This window comes from Cladophialophora yegresii, assembly GCF_000585515.1.
Source record: "Cladophialophora yegresii CBS 114405 chromosome Unknown aczIN-supercont1.7, whole genome shotgun sequence".
NCBI lineage: Eukaryota > Fungi > Ascomycota > Eurotiomycetes > Chaetothyriales > Herpotrichiellaceae > Cladophialophora > Cladophialophora yegresii.
In genome coordinates, this window is record NW_006913051.1 from 1,173,513 (window position 1) to 1,193,458 (window position 19,946).

Below are 19,946 nucleotides of genomic sequence, written 5' to 3' on the forward strand. Positions count from 1 at the left end.
TAAAGCGTCTTAAGGACACCTGAGGGGGGTTATAGTGTCTTCTTCTCATCGTCGAGTGCATGTCTTGAGGGAAGTGGAAAAGAGAGAAAGGAAGAGGGGTAGAGATTCATGAGGATCCGAAGAAGAGTAGGTGCCACCGTGCCGCCGTGTGAGCAAAAAACTCTGCCCTCAAACCACTACTTTACTTCAGCGGTGGGTTGAAGGTGAGACGAAAACCTTTTTCTCTTGCGAGATGGTTTTTTCCCGGTAATGGCGAAATCTAAATCTATACTCCATGCTCTATAAACCAAATTTATAAGACAATCCCTCATCCAGAAGACCCTAGCTGTGGAACCGACGACTATATGTCGTGGCCAAGAAGCGGATGTCTTTGTCCGGATTGTTGGGATCAATTTGGGGAGTGAAAAATATATTCCCAATGGGGTGAGTGGCGGGTGGTGAAGTGAAGCAAAGCACGTGTCACATGTAGGGTGGCAGGAGCAGGACTGAGGAGTGAAATTCGAGTAATGGATCGGACGCGTGGCAATTGGTGCTGGTAAGCAAGGCTGGCATTCTAGTTTCGTATTGGGTCTCGACTCGGCATTGTATTCCAACACGGAATCATATGAAGTTATTGTTGTTTGGATAACGCGAGGACCCGAACTCCCTTCTCCCTTCCCTGTGTGTTGGGGTGGCGGGGCTTGTTTAGATGGAACAACACACACATGCATGCACAACTGCGATGGGAACAATCTGGAATCGGGGTGGGTGTGGGGCACGCGCGCAGTTTACTCTGTAGCCATCGTGTTCGGATATGGATCTACAATAAAGTACTACGGCTCATCGGGCAGTTGGAGCTGCCGCGAAGGGGTATCTAGCCTCCGGATTGACACTGAAGCAGTGGTGGTGGGGGAGAGGGGCCCACCAATGGTAAAGGAAAAGGGTTCGCTGTGTTTGCCATTGTCCATCGATGTGCTATCATGATCAGCCTTCCGCGGCATCGTGACTGTATCCTTATGCTTCTTACGCTGTCACTCCGCCAGTCGAGCCACGCATACCTGACAAGTCCGAGCATCGCATCTCGGTTACTCTTCCCACGCCACAGTAGTGGGCAGGATGCAGCGGCTCGGCGCCGCCAAGTCTTGCAATGCCCTCCGGGTGGAGCCTCCGGGCACGGGCACGAAGACGCCTCGACAGTATCTCGCGCAAGTTCGTGTAGCCGAGTATCTCCTCCTGCATCGGAAGGCCCGTGGTTTCGCCATCTTCTCGGTGTCGGTTTTCTCGGTCCACTCGCATTGCTCGAATGAGGCGTTACTTGCCGACGTGGTCTGGCACCATTTGCAGATGTGCCTCACTCCATCTCTGAAGGGAGGTTGTTGTTCGCGTGGGCAAAGCCGGACGAGATCTTGCGTTGGCCCGTTGCTGATATCTTGCTGCAAGGCATGTTGCGTCAGCTGTGGGAGATGTGTCTAATTCTGGCTTGTTGCTGTCTCCATCCTTTTATGCCCTGGACAACACCAGTAGCCCTATGTCAACATTTTTGGCCGCCTTCGCGACCATTCCCTTGTATGTGCCCGTAAGGGGTAGAGCTGCTCTGGGGACGGGATGGTGTGGGAGAATCAGTGTTGAAGATGTTGCAGGTCTTTTGAACCATTTTGCGGGTTGAGATACGGGTGTGTTTCTGCTGGACGGAGCAAAACGAGAGAACGGTCTCGAGTCGGTAGCAATCCTCGGAGCGAGGCGTGGCAGTTCCAACGCGAGTATGAGACGCGCTGGTATCTGCACGTCGATTCCGAGGTGTAGAGAAGTTTACAATCGATCTCGTATCCCATGTCCAGGTCGGTTAGGGGCATCTGATATTGAGGACGCGGAGAGCCTGAGAGCTAGTCAGACAGCGACTCAATGAACAAAAGTCTTGGAACTTACAATTCGCAGCAAGCTGGCCTTGCGTAAGGCGTGGCTACTCCAAGTCGACGACTCGGGAGCTGAGCAGTCAAAGATGGGTTGAGACGCGGCGGAATCTAATCTAGACAACCCGAAGGGAAGCCTGAGGAGCGACAAGCTCTTGCGGCTGAAGTAGAGAACTTGGCTTCGAGTACTGCATCCATCACATCAACGTGGGAAGCGATATTGGAGGCTAGCGAAGACTGGCACAAGAGTTGGAGCGCAGCAACAGGAAAGAGAAGACTGTATTGTCTGCTACGGCCAGTCTCGTAGGGCCGGTGACCTGGTTCTTGACATCTCAAGCCCATACGTATATTTGAGAGGACTGTGAAGGGAAACAGTAGGTATCGTCGAGTTCCATGGATGTGATGGCTCACAAAGAAGTCGAGTGACATTGCACTTTGTTCGGCTTTGTTCTCCTTGTTTCTTGGTCGGCAATAGACAACGGCACAATGAGTCCAATGTTCGAAGGCTCGTGAGACCACAACATGTCTTTGAGGAGCCGGGACAAAGGGGTTCTCGATGACATGGGATTGCCCGACGCCGGGGCATTGAGACATCAAGTCTCATAGCATTCGTAAACACACTGCAGCCCTGTTTGAATCTCGTGAAGAAGGAAACGTTCAATGCCGACACCTCGCTCATCGTGCACTTCGCTGCGCGTAGACCCTGCAAAGAAGAGAGCAATGATTCCAACTTGAACGGGTTCCTTTCTCCTGCCTGCACAATTGCTCTTTGTTGAAAGGACATGGGTGTCGAGGCGGCTGCGTTTTTCGTTGTCGCGAGTCGAGTCCAAGGCAGTTGAACCGCGTACTGAAGGTCATCATTCACTTCAGCTCCTGGATCAAAACAACTTCGCTGCCTCTGTTTCTTTCTCAACTCGTGTTTCTCTCGGGGTTCCTCTGCTCAAGCCTGATACTCAGTCACTGGCTGAGACTTCGTCGGCTCGAGCATCCCATAGTTCCAATCCTTGACTACAACATCATCAGAAAGACACTGCTGCACTTGGCAATTCCGAGACCTCAACTCCTTGGCCGCAAGGCTCGGTTCGTCGGACGGCCCTGGCGCCAGGACGAAGTCAAGCCACCTCTCGATCCAAGAGCATGTCGGTGTGGGCACACATGGGCGGCGACGAGGCTGCGGCCGAGTACCAGGTATATCTCCTTTCGAACACCTTCCGCGCGACTAATAACCAGAACCAGCCCCAATCACAGACTCCAGCCCCGGCAGCCAACGCTGTGTCTCAGTACCCCGACATCCCACCTGCCGACCAGCCAGGTCCAGGTGCGATGTCGCAAGGGCAGTACCAATACGTCGACCATTCACTGCAGTCGCCCTCACGCGCCGCGTCACCTGCAGCCTCCAGCACAGGTCGGAGTCGAAGTGATGGCGAATCTGCAATGTATCACCAGCTGCCCTCTTTTCCTCCCTTCGACGCCCCTATCCCCGATGAGGCAACCATCGAAGAGATTTGCATCAGGTACCCCAACCACCTCCGGGGCGAGTATCTCGATGCCTTCATCCAGTGGATGTGGACAGCCAACCAAATTCATGACCGCTTGACTAAGACGGCGCTCGAAGAAATCAACAGCACCGGCATTTCGCGCAGCAAGTCAGTAAACAACCGTGCTAACTTCCTGATGAAGAGGCTCGATGCGCGCATGAATCGTTTCACCGAAGAACAAATGGCCGCGTTGTGCCTCGCGCCCAACAAGCTTCGAGGCTGCTTGATGAACGGTGGGGTGACGGATGGCAGGAACAAGATGCAGGGCAAGTTCCACAACGAGAACGCTTCATTGATTCGAAGCACCGGGCGGGCACAAACGGCTGCGGCAGCGGAGAGAACCGTGATGCTCGGTGGCAAGGAATATCGCCTTTGGCAGACTGAGGCCGAACTGGAGACGTTCAACAGAGGCATTGCAACACGATGGAACCGACAGCGCCAGCGGGCAGAGGAGATTATCAATGCCGATGCCACATATGATCTGATTGTCAGTCGAGGCCGACGAAACCTTATCATGCGAATGACCAACTGGCCATTCAACCCCTCGACCGAGACCATGTTCAGCTTCCTACACGTTGAAGCGTGTCCCGCCTTCATCAGAGCCATGGGCGACTTGGTCGCGGAGCACGTGGTCCACATGTTCGACTCTTGTCAACCGCCTGGCCGGACCGTCGATCAAAAGGTGGTGTTAACTCGAAAGTCCGCAGAGGACTACGTCAAGCAAGCTTATGCAGCCAGGCTTAGCAGATTAGAGAAAGTTGTTGCGAAATTGCCGGCCGAGGGTCTTGTGAAGGGCCTCGTCGACGACGTCCTGTCCTGGAATGGAGACGGTGCTCAAGAGGGTGATCTCGTAATGGACGAACCGCAGTTGTTGGAGAACCCTTCTGATGGAAACACAGCGACGGCTCATGACTATGCAGCTGGCCCCGACGACCCCTCTGATGGCAACACTGTGGCGGCTCTCCAACATGCAACTGCAACTGGCCCCCACGAATTCGTTGGCAACCCCTTTGATGAAAACACTACGGCGGCTCATGAATATGCAATTGGCGCCAATGAACTCTATGCCGACTCGACTGCAATGGATCTCGACTCAGCAGCAGGACCACCTCCATCCATGCTTCTCAGACCGACGATCACCCCGAAGCGAGCCAGAGAAGAGCCAACCCAGCAGCTCGGAACCCTCAAGCGGAGATGTGTACAGCCAAGCATCACGCCAGAGGCATTTCGCTTTGAGGCAAGTACTCCTGCCGACACCACGTCCTATCACGCCAGAGACATGGTCGCCGCCACCAGCGCCACTACCGATCAATACGCCACACAGATCGACGCCGACATTGCTCGTGCAGCAGGTGCGTCCATGATATCTGATATCATGGTGATCAATAACGGGCGTTGTGACCATGCGGTAAGCACCTCTGCACCAACTTGGCACTCGTCGATGCCAACTGGTGCTGTTTCGCAAAAAGTGCCACAACAGGAAGTAATAGGTGTAGGAGCAGATACCGTGTTGGATCAGGCGCCTGGTACATCTCAATCACCCTCCACTTGCTCTGCTGCTGATGTTGTCTTTACCCTAGAGGTGCCACCTGCGGAGCTCCGAAAAGAGTTCGACGTCGGAGATTTCGCGAGCGATGTTTCAGGTTTTGAAGAGCCAAACACTGGCGCGGTCGGGACGGTGACACAGAGCGGTGCAGCTTCTCACGCGGTCACAGGAGTGAACAGTGTCGGTACAGGCCACCACAACGGGGCAGGCGGCGTCGTTAATCCTGGTGATAACAGCAGCGATTTCGCAACCTGGGACCTGCCAGATATGATCGACAATGACGAGGACTGGTTGAAGGAGTCGGTCGCAGAAGCGTTTGCAATGGGGCCACCAGATCTGGAGGAGGTCTAGGCAAGATCTGTTTGTCGCGAACAGAGCCCATGTATGCGGCGATGGTTGATACGCGCGGCGTTAGGGCTCCCTGAACTGTACGACACTTGAGCGACATCTGTCGTCGTGAACAGAGACCGCTTTTATGGCGTGGCGATGGTTGAGACCCGCGGCGGTGAATTCAACATATCGATGCGTGAAGTTTGCATGAAAGTTGTCGACGAAGACGTCGATATTGGAGATGAAGCGCCGACCTGAACATCATGTGAGGCGGCCCTAGTCTTGGTCCTGGTCCTGGTCCTGGTTCCGCTCCTCAGAAAGACTGAGACCGAGACAAACAGCACAGCACGGGCTTGAGGCAGCTGAGCTTTACTTCTTGTCATGTGACAAGAGTCCTCCTTACTCTTAACATAGACAGGCAGGAAATCACAATGAGATGAAATGCGGTTTTGTTTGCGTGCTGTTTGTTGTTGATAGGCAGAGATGTCGTTCAGGTAAGTTGGAATGACACTAAATAAGGGCGACATCGACGCCGAGCCGACGCCGAGACCCGCGGCCGATGCTGAAGTAATCTAATCCTGATGTCGGTGATCCCTCCACGTCCATGCACGTCCCTGATACTGCTTGGCCTTCCATTCCCTTGCTGCGCAGTTGATATCACCTCCATCTCCTCTCATCCATTGGCAGTACACTCCTCCACAAACTGTCTGGCAGGAGTGTTCATGTGCGACGCTAATACCTATGCTCTCTTCTACCTTGCATCTAGGTGCTGTGCTGGTAGAGGCAGAACCTGGCCTGACTGCAGCTTAACAATGGAGAGAGGGAGAAGAAGGTGGACCCAGGACTGCGGACCTGCATTTTATTGAAGGAAGCATCTAAATCATGGGTCCTTGATCACCTCTAGATAAGGATCACACCTGGACAGTGGATGCCGGTTAGGCCGTTTAGTTACCTTTCAACGATCTAGCCGTTCGCATGCATGAATCTTTACCTGATCAGAGTTTCTGGTAATGCGCCTCTTGCAGAGGGTGGCGGCGGTTAGAAAGATATCACTCAGAGTAGGAGTAGAAACAAGCGCCGAGTATGTAGGGCTCTGGCTGATTTGCAACATGTTCATGCTCACGCAGATACTGGACACCAGCTAGCAACTGGTTGCAACCGTTTCTCTTCGAGAAACCAGAAAAGAGCCTGTCCACTGTACATCTATTGACCATACGGCATTGCAGGCCCTCGACCTGACTCAGGAGCTTGGTAGCACTGGGGAATCATAATCGTTGCAGTGATTGCACAGCTGAACGTAAACATAGGTATAGACGTAGACGTGGAAGAGTCTCCGCTTGATGTTGTGTGAGCTGTGATCCTGCGAGTGGCAAAGAATCTGGCCAGCCACAGATCTTGACATCTCACCCGCTCAGTCACTCATCAGGCCGGTAAATTCACACCGGGCAGCTCCAGCGTGATCCATAGAGGTCGATATTGGTCGTGGGGACGAACAGCGTCGGTTGTCACCCCCTGATGCGGTCCAGCTTCGTGACAATGTCAGTGATATTGGATGGTTTGTCCGTCGATCACCATGGTGGTAGACTTCACAATCCAGAATCCTGCTCCGTTGACCATACCTCCATTAGCCAGACCAGACAAGGCAGTGCTCTGCCACTGCCTACGACAGTGAAGACATAAGTGACAACAACCGGCGAGGCATGGGCATATAAGGTACGCGCATCCTCTCACGGGTATAAGCATCTCTTGACATCTCACTCCTCGACAGTCTTTCTCCCTCATCATCTTCTTCCAGCCGATTGCAGAGCAAGACACTTCTTGCTTGCTATCACCATCACCGGTTCCAAGATTGCTAGCCTCGCGAACACCAACTTACCACTTACTCTGTAAGACTCGATCTTCTCGTTTTCGCGATCGCCAACTCATCAGTCCAGAAGCCTCTCTTTTCCGCGACCGCAGAGATAAGAATCCGGCACTAGCAATCAGTTTGCTGAGCCGGTGCGCATAGCGTCAAGAACCCAGCACCAACACCAACAATCACCCATCCGCCGATCTCTGGCGTGTCGAGGCGAGAATCCACGTTCACGATCAGTCACCTACCGATCCTCGTGCGCGGCACACAAAGCAGTCAGTATCTTCCTTGCGATTGACATGTCTGCAAACTCAGCTGATTGTTTTGGCAGCTACCAGACGAGCCGGGCGGTGCTCACAGCTTGTGACTTTGTACCTTGCACGTTCCTACCTTTGCATCTACGCGTCCTTGCAGCTGAAAGCCTCGACAACCACGTGAGATCGTCTCCAGCGACCTAGACCACGTCACTGATCCTGCGCGAGCCAAGTAAGTGGTAGGCGTTCCTGCGGTCAACTTCTTCGCGCCGCTTGCTGATTCTTTTTCAGCAGCTGTACAACTAAGCTCGCCCACAGTCTCGCGTCTTCACGCCCTCCTGTCATCACAAGCAAATCCTCGAGCTCCGCGTCCAATTGTCATCAGACGACATCAAGCCCCGCGACCAGCACAAACACCAGTAAAGCTTGTCCAGTATTTGTCGCATCGTGTCATCAACCAGCCAAACAAGCCAGGACGTGCACAGACAATCTTGTCGTTATCTCAATATGAACAGGAGACAAGGGTTCCAGCGCCCTCAGGGTCAGAACAACACCAACAAGCGGTATGGCAACCAGAACAGCAGCGGTATAAATCAACAATATAACCAGCAGCAACAGAATACCGTACCAGTCCCCAACATGTGGCAGCCTTACGGAGGCTCGCAGCAGCAGCAGCAGCAGCAGCAGTCAGCGACACTTGCGGATTACATGCGCGGCACATGGAACAATCCCGCGCCTCCCATTCAGCCATATGGTGCCATGAATCTCCCGATGCCTGCCGCGGCTCCTGCATATCCACCAGCGACCCCAACGAGAGCTACACCAGGACAGCACGGCTCTCAGACTCCCCGCGGTCCCGCCAGTCGAAGTGGTAACAATGCACTTCGACCACCCCGTGCCCGCGCCCCTGTCCCCACCTCGGATCCGCACATGAGAGTACCGGCGAACTATCTCTTTCCGCAGGTCGCAGAGCAAATTGGCGAAGGCCTTGGGTCAGGTCGAAACTGGCTCGTTATCAGGGTTGGCACCACGGAACCGGTGCTGCGAGCACCCCTACTCATCGCACGATGCAAGAGGGACCCGATCAATCAACAGATCGGCACGCCCTATCCCACTGCAAACGACGTCATTCCTGCCGGCACCTCTCTCCGACAAGTCTGCCAACGTTTCCCAAGGCACGTCTGGGGGGATATGCTTCGCATCTTCCTTTCCGAACAGTGGGATGCTCGTCGCATCTGGGACATGCTCCCTCAAAACATGCGCAACAACTCCAGCAATCGGCCCTGGAACTATCTTCAGGCGGCGATGGGTCGTGAGGTGGACACGATGATGCAGGAGGAAACCGGTGTCCGCCGCGTGCCATTGAAGAAGGCTAGGACCCCGACTCCAACTCCAGAGGTTGGCGCAGCGCTACTTCTCAGAGACAGCAATATGATCAACGATGCTGAAATGATCAGTGAGCCTATCATGGTCCGCGATGAGGGGGGATACCTTGGCGACCACGAAGTTGCCGCGAGCATTGACTGGTCCAACGAGGAGACATTCACGCTCCTCCAGCTTGAAGTCCTAACGAGGACATACAAGTCGTGGGCGCTCCATGCCCAGACGGCCCTGATGTCGGTGCAGTACAGTCGAGCCAACGACGCCATGGTGCGGCGTTTCTACGGGAAACGCCACACTGAGTACCACCAGTGGATGCTCGCTGAATACAGAAGACTCATCGGTCCCATCCAACCGGCGGACGCCCTGGAGATTCACCGTCTCATCTGGGAGGCCCTGCACCCACGCCAGCCAGGTGAGGCTCTTGTCACATACCAAACCAGAGCAGAATGGCACGCCATGCGCAATTACGCCGGTGTCGTTCAGAGATTGTGGAAATGGACCGAGAAAGATTACTGGGAGCTCGTTGGTGGAGAGCCAGAAGAGGAAGTTCCTGGCTGGGAGTCTGAGGCCACCTGGAGGTGGACACAGCCGGATTTTTAACCATGGTATCTGCGGCGATGACATGGTCCATGGTCCACGGTCCGCTGGGAATGGGTGCTTCTCTTCCATGAAGCATTGCTCAGTCCGAGCATGGTGAGGGAAGGCCTCTCATGGAGGACCATTCAGCAAGGACCTGGGAGAGCATTTGGAGGCATCCTCAGAGCTAACAGTTCATTCAAGCGGATGAGCTTCTTGTAAGGTGCGATGCTCCTGGTCATAGTCATAGTTCTTGTCCTGGTTTGGGTTTCTGTCCTCAGAAAGACCGAGACAGAGACAAGCAGCACAGCACTTGCTTGAGGGAGCTGAGCTTTGCTTCTTGTCGGGTGACAAGAATCATCCTTACTTGAAGGACAGGGAGGGCCATTATGGTCTAAATGCCGTTCGAATGCTCGCGGTCATGAAATGAAATTAATTGTAACACGGTCTTACACGTTATAAGCCACGTCAAATCAGGGAGGGAAAATGAGATGAGGTGCAAGTGAAAGTTGATTGAAACCCGCAGCTCTATGCCCAGAGGAAGTTTAGTCGGCTCGAACGGACGGAAAATGGGTTCGCCGGGCTGATTAGCGCGTACACAGTAATTACGTATCTGCTCCTCTTCATCTTCACTATTAATCAAGAGCCAACCATTATACTGTACTCAGTAAGCTGCAAGCTGCTGTCTTGAGCCTTTGCGAACGTATCAGTATATTTCTATACCGCATGGGTGCAGTTAAACAGAAATGGCGACGTGCTAGCCGACAACATCAAAGCATAAGTACATACAGTACTGTATTTCAGTGTGTAGTCGTCTTGATATCTTATAGACGACGAAGTAACTACTCAGGTAATAGCTACGAACGAAAGACTCTGCTGGGTATCTTATGTGTGGCTCGTACTCCGGACAGAAAACGCGTGCATGAGACTCCAGCATCCAGCACCGGCGGAATGTCTGACTGTACGCAGCACATGCATTAGGTATCGTCAACTGTTACCTCGCAAATCGAACTTGAGTCAAACGAACGGGCATATCATAGGATATTGTGGATCAGTCCCTCGCTTATCGCAATCTATGCATTCACAACGCCCCTGTCGCCCGGCCTTGAACCGTCATATCTCAGGAAGCAACCAAGTCCAGCCTTGCTCGTCCCATACCATACCGTCAGTCATCCCAAGCATGCAAATTTCATACACTTGCACATTTATGTAATCACAAAGTATAGACCTCCCCATTGTCCTCCAAAAACATAATCTGGTTGGCCTCGTTCATGGCCCTTAGCGCGGCTGTAACTTCATCAGCCGTGAATTCCTGCCCGTTATTCTCCGACACGCGGTGGTTGACCGCCGAAGTCACGTCCGTCACCGTCGCCATGTCGTTGTGGAACAGGCTCGTATGTGTAAGTCGGCCCAGCGCCGCGCGGAAAGTCGCCAGCCGGGTTTGGGAAATGGTAGGTCCAGAATCTTCCGGCTCGGTCTGCGACTGAGATTGGGACTGTGTTCTGCGCGACTGGGACTGCGAATCCGCCTGCGTGGAGGGGAGTTGGGAACTGGGTATCGAGCTGGCGATGCTCATGCGGGACATTTGAGACTCGGCACCGGTCTGGCGAGAGCGCCGGGATGAGCTGGGTTGAATGTCCTCGTCATCCTCATTGTCTGAAACGTCACCTGTGTCGCCTGCATTCGCGTTGCCGTTGGTCCTCGTTCCGTTTGGTGCACCGTTAGGAGTGCCGTTCGAGCGAGCCGAGCGCTGACTTCGGGTCGATGGCTTCGTTGCGCGGCTGCCGGATGGCTTCGTGCCCCGGTACGGCGCATCACCGCCATTGCTGTCGTCGCTGTCAGATTCGTCCTCTTCGTCCGAGCTGTCTAGGTTGGCATCTTCGGTCTTGCGTCTCTTGTTCCCCCTACCGGCCTTGGTTGGGACAATTCTGAAAAGAGCAAATTTGAGAATTTCCTCTGCCGCAATTGCATCATCCTCTTCGACTCTGCTTGATAGCCGGGCCTTGGCGTGCGCGGTTGATAGACGGATCAGCGTTTCCAGCGTTCTGGCAGTCATGGGGCTGGTTCGGCGTTCATTGGCCTTCATCTCGTCGTTTCGGAGGCTTGCGTACGCGTTGACGACGTAGTCGCTTGCTTCTTTTGTCAGGACGGGCTTGCATCTGCTCTTTGCGTATTGGATGTATTTCTTTAGAAAGGCCATGCTGACGGGGTGTTCTTGCTTCTTGCGACCCCTTTTGCTGGTCCTCTGAAAGGAAAACCCGGCATGCAAGACAACATTGTAGTTCTCGTAGACTGTCGATGTCCCCCGATCAGCGTTCTGGTCCTCCTGGACACCCACACCAAGCATCTGGTTGGCTTGATCTCGGATGGGGGCGCCTTCTTCAGTCCCAGGGGGCCGATACTGATGCATTCGCAGGACGTGCTCGGATATGTCTCTATCTCTCGTGTCGTTGACATCGTCGGTGACAATGAATAACAGATCGAAACGTGAGAGAAGGGAGTCTGGCAATGCGATGTTCTTGTGTGGGTCCTTGTTGCTGTCGTATTGCCCAAATATCGGGTTTGCTGCAGCGATGACACTGCACCTCGCATTGAGAGAGGTGTGAATACCGGCTTTTGCAATTGTCACGGTCTGCTGTTCCATGACTTCGTGGATGGCCACACGATCAACATCGCTCATCTTGTCGAATTCATCAATACAGACCACTCCACGGTCACCCAGCACCATGGCACCAGCTTCGAGTCGTCTCTCACCCGTCTCTTTGTCGGATGTGACAGCGGCTGTCAGACCGACCCCAGAGGAGCCACGACCGGTTGTGGCAATTGCCAGGGGTGCCGTGTTGAGCACAAACCTCAGTAGTTGTGATTTCGCGGTCGACGGATCGCCCACCATGAGGATGTTGATGTCGCCTCGTAAGTGCGTCCCATTCGGCAGATTTTTCTCCATGCCGCCCAGCAGCATGAGCAAGATTGCCTTCTTGATGTAGTCGTGGCCATAGATACTGGGCGCTAGACTCTGCGACAACAGGTCGAAGACTTCTGTCTTCCTCGACATTCTGTTGATATTTCTCACGTCCTGATCCGTGATCGTGGCTTGAGCAATACCACCCCCAGCTTTCGAAGACAAGAGTACAGCATTGTTGGCCAATATCAGCGTCCTGAAGATAGATGACCCGGAGCCAGCATTTCTGTTACCGAGGGACCTGAAGATACCGACCAGCTGAATGCGGTCGCCAGGCTTGACACGATCGACCATATCGTCGTCCATGAGGACATCAACGCTGCGGGGGAGTTGCCCTGCTGGAGCTCTTTCGGGCATTTCTTGAATGCTGATCGTCTGGTGATCTCGGTAGGTACAATATCCGTACTCTGTGACCAACTGAGAGTCTGTTAGAATTGCGCACTGGTCAAGCGTTGTGTTTGACACGTACCGGATTTCCTTCTCGGTCTTCTTGCGGATACACGCTCAGGCTCGCTGGGGCGTTCGCACTCATGGTCTGGTCTCTATATTCCCTGAACATGAATGTGCCTTTCTTTTCATTCCAGTGCACGCTCTTGACAACCTTGGGCCTGACGAGACTGCATTTAGTCACAATACCCTCGAGACAGACCATCCGGTTCAGGAGCGAGCTTCCTAAAGTTCTTGGGTTGCAGGTATTCTCTCCAAACGAGCCTGAGTATGCGACATAGTAGAGTCGGTCTTCATCGTGTTCGAACGCCGCGCGGTTGGGTATCGTCGCAATGATGTTTTTGAGAGCAGCGTCAAAGGCTAGGGAATATTCAAACGGTTGGAACAGAATGCCATCTGCTAGTTCTCGTGAATGGGCTCTGATATCATCAATGCTGACCACAAGCCGTCGCAGACCGCGATTCAGCATCAAGACGATATCGGCACGGTAGGATCGGGCTTCATCGTCGGTGGGGTCGAGGAACTCGGTCGCATGTCTGATCCTGTCTCGGACGGCCTCATCGCGAAGCTGATTAGTGCTGAGCGACATTTTGTACAGGTCGTTGGCAATCCCAAGTTTGAATAGTGCGAAGAAGTGGTTGAAGGGGCACGGCGAGGAGAGGAGAGAAAGTCGCGTTTCGACGCGTGAAAGACGCGCACTTCTGCTGCTCCGTAATAGCACTTTAATACGGTAAAGCAATTGCGATCCTATGCACCCCTCACCCTCACGAGAATCACTGCTTCGCAGAGTACATCGTGATCACTCCAGTACCACCTTCCGTATCACTTGGCCAGCACCACGGTGTGGGCTTTGGGGCTTTTGGAATCAGTATCATCAGTACCTGATACTCCATACCCGACTGTGAGATTGCGTATTCGCACATCTCGTCAGGCAAATCTACCGATAGACGAACTAACAGAACCCACGGTGCACTTCGTAGCAGAGTGTCAGCCTATTAACTTCTCAAGCGCGCAGTCAATCTGCGAGTCTGTCTCTGACCGTGAGAGGTGGTGCTCCCTACTCAAGGTGATGTAATTTGCTGGCTTGAGGATGTGCTCTCAAATCTTGGTACACAGTACGGAGTACGTATCTTAAGTGGCATTTAGGCTATATTCTGGGGACATCCATACATAGTGCGCATTCATTTGTACATATATACCCTTCGGACGATTCTGAGGAGGGTAAACTCGAGTCTTGCTTGGAGTCGTGCCGCCGACCATGAAGTATACCAAAGATGAATTGCTGTAGTCGAATCACAAGAAGGTCATCATCATTGATCATCTTGAAGGGAGATGTGTTTCGAGGCATTAGATTGTCTGGCCTGGTTTGTACAGTATACTTTGCTCCCACAGTCTCACTTACAAGTCAGTCAGACTAGACATTTTGTTCCCATGAGGCATCCAGTGCAGCACAGGTTGACGGAGTTAAGAGAAGGGAAGTACCGGATCAAAGACAACATGGACGGTGCAGTGGTAGGTTACGTGCTCCGCGAAGGGGTCGATGGACTTCTAGCGTGTCCTTGGTATGGAAAGAAAGACCAAGGACAGATGTGGCATGTTCCCAACGGGCTGGTGCGCCGTGGAACAGGGACGCGAAGATCTCGAACCAGCCTTTTCAGTCACACATGTACGATCACAGTATCAACCACACCAAGCACCTCCCGTCCGATCCGATCGCGCGGCACACACATGTGCTGTGGACAGAGAACACGGGGATGTACGTAGCATACCGCCACCAAGATACTCCTTTGTTGGGTAAGCAAATCGTGCATTTGATGCATTGCCACGTTGACGAGAATGAGTTCATCCCGTGGTGTCGGCACTGGCAGGGTCAACATCAACTTATCATTGAGGGGAGAAGTTCATTTCATTTCCGGAACTTCGCTGCCATAGCGTGGTGTGGCACGGTGCAACGCGTTGTGGTGATAGTCTTGTCTCCATGCCTCACTGCCTGCTTGGCGGTCTGCATTTCATTCTTCTAAAGCTTCTGCGTCGTTTCCATGCAGATACAGCACGGCATGGGGTGGCATGGTGTGTCCTTGTGCGCCAATCATCAACGGCCCAGTTCATGCACATTGGCGCCTGCATTGGGGGGGAACCCACGGGGTACAGTCCTACAGCACAGCATACGATGGATGGACTCCACGAGAGAGGTGGTGCTGGACCTCTACCCTGGAAACAGAACGGCGTGAGTGAGGAAAGCTCCATCCCCATCTAGCAAAATGTCAACCTCCGGGGACAATGGGGTGTCCCATGGAGGATAGCCGAAAGGGTCCGTGAGGGTTGCATACGAAGTGCCTACCCAATGCTGACTGCTACGACGCAGGTTTCTCCCGGGCGGTTGAACGAGAAACATGCAAGCAACACGATACCACGCGAAGCCCATGTGCTGGAGAGGTGACTTTGGTGAGGTGACATCGGTTAATCCTCGCTACGCCACCCGCAGTAGCGGGATCCATACCAAATCACAAAACTTCGGCGGATGCAAGACATTCTAGAAGGATTCATCAGCCAGACTCGTGAGAGTCATGCGACGATGGGTGGAGTTGGAAGAAAAATTTGCGGCCGTCGATACGTGGTGCAACGGCGTTGAAGAGGCGACTGATATGTGGGTGAGTGAGCAATGAGCGTGAGGTGACGACATTCTGAATTGGGATCTTGATGGAGCGGATGGAGCGAAAAATTCCAGCGCAGCATCATGCCTAACTCGGGCGAGGAAACCGGTCAAGTCGAAGGATCTATGGCCGGCTTCTAAGGTTTCAATGATTACGCAGTACGGAGTATGGACTACTCGTACAGGTAAGTCTAGGTAGCAAAGACACACTCGTCGTCACTCACGAAGCTGCTATGGAATAGCTCTTACCTCTAAGGACGGAAGTCCCGGTTGGTCAGGCCGAGGAGATTGCCCTGACCGTGTAAGTGGCTTGACTCTCGTCAACAGCTGCTGCCATGACCACGCACATCGTCGATACAATGACGGGGCATCTCGATTGTACACAAACTCAATCGGTTCTTTTCGCCTCAGCGAACACTCACACGCGCACAATGTTAACTGAAAGACAATGCTCCCCTTTTCGAGCCCTTGCCCTGATACTCTGCTCATCTTGTCATCGAATTGAAACGGAGTCTGGAAGGACACTGTACGATTATAATGCAACCATGTCAGCCCCCCGCTTGGGTACCGAAATCTAATCTCGGAGTAGCCGCCAATGCTGTGTCCTATTGTGTACTTTGCTCGTTCGTGAAGGCTGGTGAAGTTTTGCGGACACAGAGCTCCCTGGTCAAGGTTACAGGCGCTAACAGACTAGCAGCATCTTGGTTGCAGATTTTGCCCCACGGGGATGAATCCAAGGTGAGGGGGTGCCAATAAAAGCCAATGTCAGAGAAGAAGGCAAAGACTTCCCAAGCTGCACGGATTCGCACAAGCTCTGGCCAAGAGGCAACCGATCGAGGGCTTAAGCGGACACAAAGGAGTGCACGACCCGACGTCAACATCCGTTATGGTGTTTGACACTCGCTCTGGACCAATCGATCTATGACTTCAAGGATTTTGATCCAGGTGTGGGCGTCGCAGGGAAGGCTGTCAATCAGCCGCTCCAGTCTGGATCTGGGCAGGTCGCCGAACATCAGCCAGAGGGAGCCCGTCGAATCCGATGACTAGTTCGGTCCGGAGAGCCTCGTTGGCTTCGTTTGTGCGGGGCGGCCGGCCAGCTGGGAAAAGCTGATCATGCCCGTGACTCCGCGTTTTGCAGGGAATGAACAGCCCGTCGCCCAATAGGCGCACAGGCGCAAAACGAAGCCGCCATCTCACGGGGCGACGAAAAACTGGCGATGGCACGCTGGCAGCCCGGCTAACCCACTTTCGCCCGCAAAGCATGCGAGCCTCGGTAGCGGCGCCAGTGAAGAGGCCCGCTTTGAGATCCCCATGCACCCTCTCGCTATTCAATTTCAGGAATTTGTGATATCAATGGACAGAATCACATGCAGAAGTTGCTCCAGTCACCATATGGCAAATTCGCTCCACGCAATGCGCGTGTGACCAGTAGCAAGCCACCATGGCTCTGTCAAGGGAGGTGCATCACGGTGCCATTGCAGTTTTTGCGTAGTTTCATCGCGTAGTGGAGCGTCACTGCTCTTGTTGTTGCCCTTGGTTTAGCCTTGCCTCGAACGGCCGGTTCCCTTGTCTTCGCTTTCCTCGCGCAAGCTTTCTTTAAAGAGCCCGCTCCTGCTCGTCCACGAAGCTTGGTCCTCTTGTTCCTCCTTGACCTGTGTCACATCTTCTCATCCATCGCGTCCACCAACCGCCGTCATCATGCCTGGCGAAGTTCGTGCCCTCTCCACCACGACGGACGTCAACCGGATCGAGGCTCCGGTGACCTGGAAAGCCTACCTCATCTGTGCCTTTGCATCCTTTGGCGGTATCTTCTTCGGCTACGACTCTGGGTACATCAACGGTGTCAATGGAAGCAAAGAATTCATCCGCATCATCGAGGGCCCCGACGCCTCCGCGCTCTCGTCTCCTCACCAGTCTCTGATCGTGTCTATCCTCTCTTGCGGTACCTTCTTTGGCGCTCTCATCGCCGGTGATGTCGCCGATATCATTGGCCGCAAATGGACTGTCATCGCCGGCTGCGTCATCTACATGCTCGGTGTCCTTGTTCAGATGATCACCGGTCCAGGCCATGGTCTTGGTGTCATCGTCGCTGGTCGTTTGATTGCCGGTCTCGGTGTCGGTTTTGAAAGCGCCGTGGTTATTCTCTACATGAGCGAAATTGTAAGTTGCCAGCGGCGCTGTCTTTGCCCTGTTCAAGCTAACACATCTGTTGGTAGTGTCCCAGAAAAGTTCGCGGCGCCCTCGTTGCCGGATACCAGTTCTGCATCACCATCGGCCTCTTGCTGGCCTCCTGCGTCGACTATGCGACTCAAAATCGACCCGACACGGGCTCCTACCGCATCCCGATCGCTATCCAATTTGCCTGGGGTCTCATCCTCGGCGGTGGTCTGCTCTTCCTCCCCGACTCTCCCCGATACTTTGTCAAGAGAGGCAGAGTCGAGAAAGCTATGCAAGCTCTGTCCCGACTCCGTGGTCAACCACAAGAGTCCGAGTATATTCAGGTCGAAATTGCCGAGATCATCGCCAACGACGAGTATGAGCGCGAGATGATTCCATCTAGTGGCTGGTTCTCCAGCTGGGCCAACTGCTTCAAGGGAGGTCTTGGGCACCAAAAGTCCAACCTCCGGCGCACGATCCTCGGTACCTCGCTGCAGATGATGCAACAATGGTATGTTCTCGTGCATGGCCTGCGGCTTCCCATGGCGACGAACGGCGGCTAACATGATCAATCTAGGACCGGTGTCAACTTCATCTTCTACTACTCGACGCCGTTTCTCCAGGCAACAGGCGCCATCAGCAACACCTTCTTGATCTCCCTGATCTTTACCTTGGTCAACGTGTGCTCCACCCCTATCTCCTTCTACACAGTCGAGAAGTTCGGTCGTCGCCCTCTGCTCATCTACGGTGCTCTCGGTATGCTCATTTGCCAGTTCCTGGTTGCCATCATCGGCGTTACCGTTGGTTTCAACCACGCCCACTTGGATGCCGCTGGAAATAGCATCGCGAACAACATCTCTGCCGTCAACGCCCAGATCGCCTTTATTGCGATTTTCATCTTTTTCTTCGCCTCGACATGGGGACCTGGTGCCTGGATCTTGATCGGCGAGATCTTCCCTCTTCCCATTCGGTCCCGCGGTGTGGGTCTCTCCACTGCCTCCAACTGGCTCTGGAACACCGTAAGCACGCACCTCTTTTTACCCTTTCCCGAGCGCTCAGAGCTAACATTTCGACTATAGATTATCGCTGTCATTACCCCTTATATGGTCAACGAGGACCGCGGCAACCTAAAGTCTTCGGTCTTCTTTATCTGGGGTGGTCTTTGCACCTGCGCCTTCATCTACTCCGTCCTCCTCGTCCCCGAGACCAAGGGTCTTACTCTGGAACAGATTGACAAGATGATGGAAGAAACCAGTCCCCGGACCTCTGCCAAGTGGAGACCGACTAAGACCTTTGCAGAGCAGATGGGCAGCGAAGGTGGTGTCCTTAACAAGGAAATTGTTGCCGACGTGGAAAGAAAAGGGTCCGTCTTCTAGTCAAGACGGCGGCAAGGATATTTCTTACCACCAACGGAGTAACTTCACTCCGGTCTTCTGAAGACGTCGAGGAACGTTATTTGGTGTGAATTCTTGCGACTAGGAAAAGAATCAAGCTTCCACAGCTGGTCAAGGCGTCCCCGAGACCAAGGTCTAATTTGTCGGCCATAGTCGGCAGGTTTGACGTGGGTATCAGTACCAACAGGCCTGGAAAGTCGAAAGAATCAGCCTGAGACTCATCAGGAGTGAGCTTTAATTGCCTGTAAACCGTAACTGAGCAGTAGGTCTACCGATACAAAGGTGTTCACATTGTGTACTGGGTTTCCGTGGGCAAACAGTGCGCGTGTACTTTGAATGTGCTACTGTATCACGAGCGGTCCGTCAACCTTCCATGGCCCATACAAGAGCAAACCTTAGGTAGATATGGTTCTGATGCTGCGAAGTCTTCGTTGAATACATTGACAAGGCGCACGTAGTGCCAGATCTCAACAGCGCCAAAGTCGAATCAGTAGATATCAATTCCGTCAAGCCATCGACCAATCCACACAGAGAAGAAGTATTCACCTTGCCGCCCGACCGACACCATTTCAGGCCACCATACCAACAGTACACAGTACAGTAGCAGTTCCCACAACCTACCTAACTCGTGAGTACAGTACCAGTAGATCCGCTTGGTATTGTATATGTCATAATCACCACATCGCTCGCATCAGGATCTACATCGGAGCCATGTACATTGGAGCGAACGGAGCTACATCGAAGCTATACATAGTGCCGCAATACAGGCATCGCGCGTGTCGCATCTCGATCGATCGACTACCTGGTAGTTTAACGACTTGTCTCATGAACAAGGACCGCCGGACACATTGCTATCAGTGGATTGTCAGTTGGCAGTTGGCGTTTTGAAGTTGGATACGAAGAACGGCTGGGGACGTGTCAGATGTTGACTATCGAATGTCGAATGTCGAATGTCGAATGTCGAA

The 19,946-nt window shown here is 53.4% G+C and overlaps 4 protein-coding genes across 4 annotated transcripts; 3 read left to right on the forward strand and 1 right to left on the reverse strand.

The window, feature by feature from the left end:
* Positions 1-3,026: 3,026 nt before the first annotated feature.
* A1O7_09556 (uncharacterized protein) lies at positions 3,027-5,324 on the forward strand (the record flags this gene model as incomplete). The annotated part of the gene is made up of 1 exon (XM_007763544.1): positions 3,027-5,324. One exon carries the CDS (start codon positions 3,027-3,029, stop codon positions 5,322-5,324), a length of 2,298 nt encoding a protein of 765 aa, XP_007761734.1.
* Positions 5,325-7,916: 2,592 nt separating this feature from the next.
* A1O7_09557 (uncharacterized protein) lies at positions 7,917-9,392 on the forward strand (the record flags this gene model as incomplete). Its single annotated transcript, XM_007763545.1, has 1 exon — positions 7,917-9,392. The coding sequence occupies one exon, from the start codon at positions 7,917-7,919 to the stop codon at positions 9,390-9,392; it is 1,476 nt and encodes a 491-aa protein (XP_007761735.1).
* Positions 9,393-10,581: 1,189 nt separating this feature from the next.
* A1O7_09558 (minichromosome maintenance protein 3) lies at positions 10,582-13,366 on the reverse strand (the record flags this gene model as incomplete). The annotated part of the gene is made up of 2 exons (XM_007763546.1): positions 10,582-12,747; positions 12,800-13,366. The coding sequence occupies 2 exons, from the start codon at positions 13,364-13,366 to the stop codon at positions 10,582-10,584; spliced, it is 2,733 nt and encodes a 910-aa protein (XP_007761736.1).
* Positions 13,367-17,128: 3,762 nt separating this feature from the next.
* On the forward strand, positions 17,129-18,963 carry A1O7_09559 (uncharacterized protein; the record flags this gene model as incomplete). The annotated part of the gene is made up of 4 exons (XM_007763547.1): positions 17,129-17,590; positions 17,647-18,098; positions 18,165-18,606; positions 18,667-18,963. 4 exons carry the CDS (start codon positions 17,129-17,131, stop codon positions 18,961-18,963), a joined length of 1,653 nt encoding a protein of 550 aa, XP_007761737.1.
* Positions 18,964-19,946: the final 983 nt, after the last annotated feature.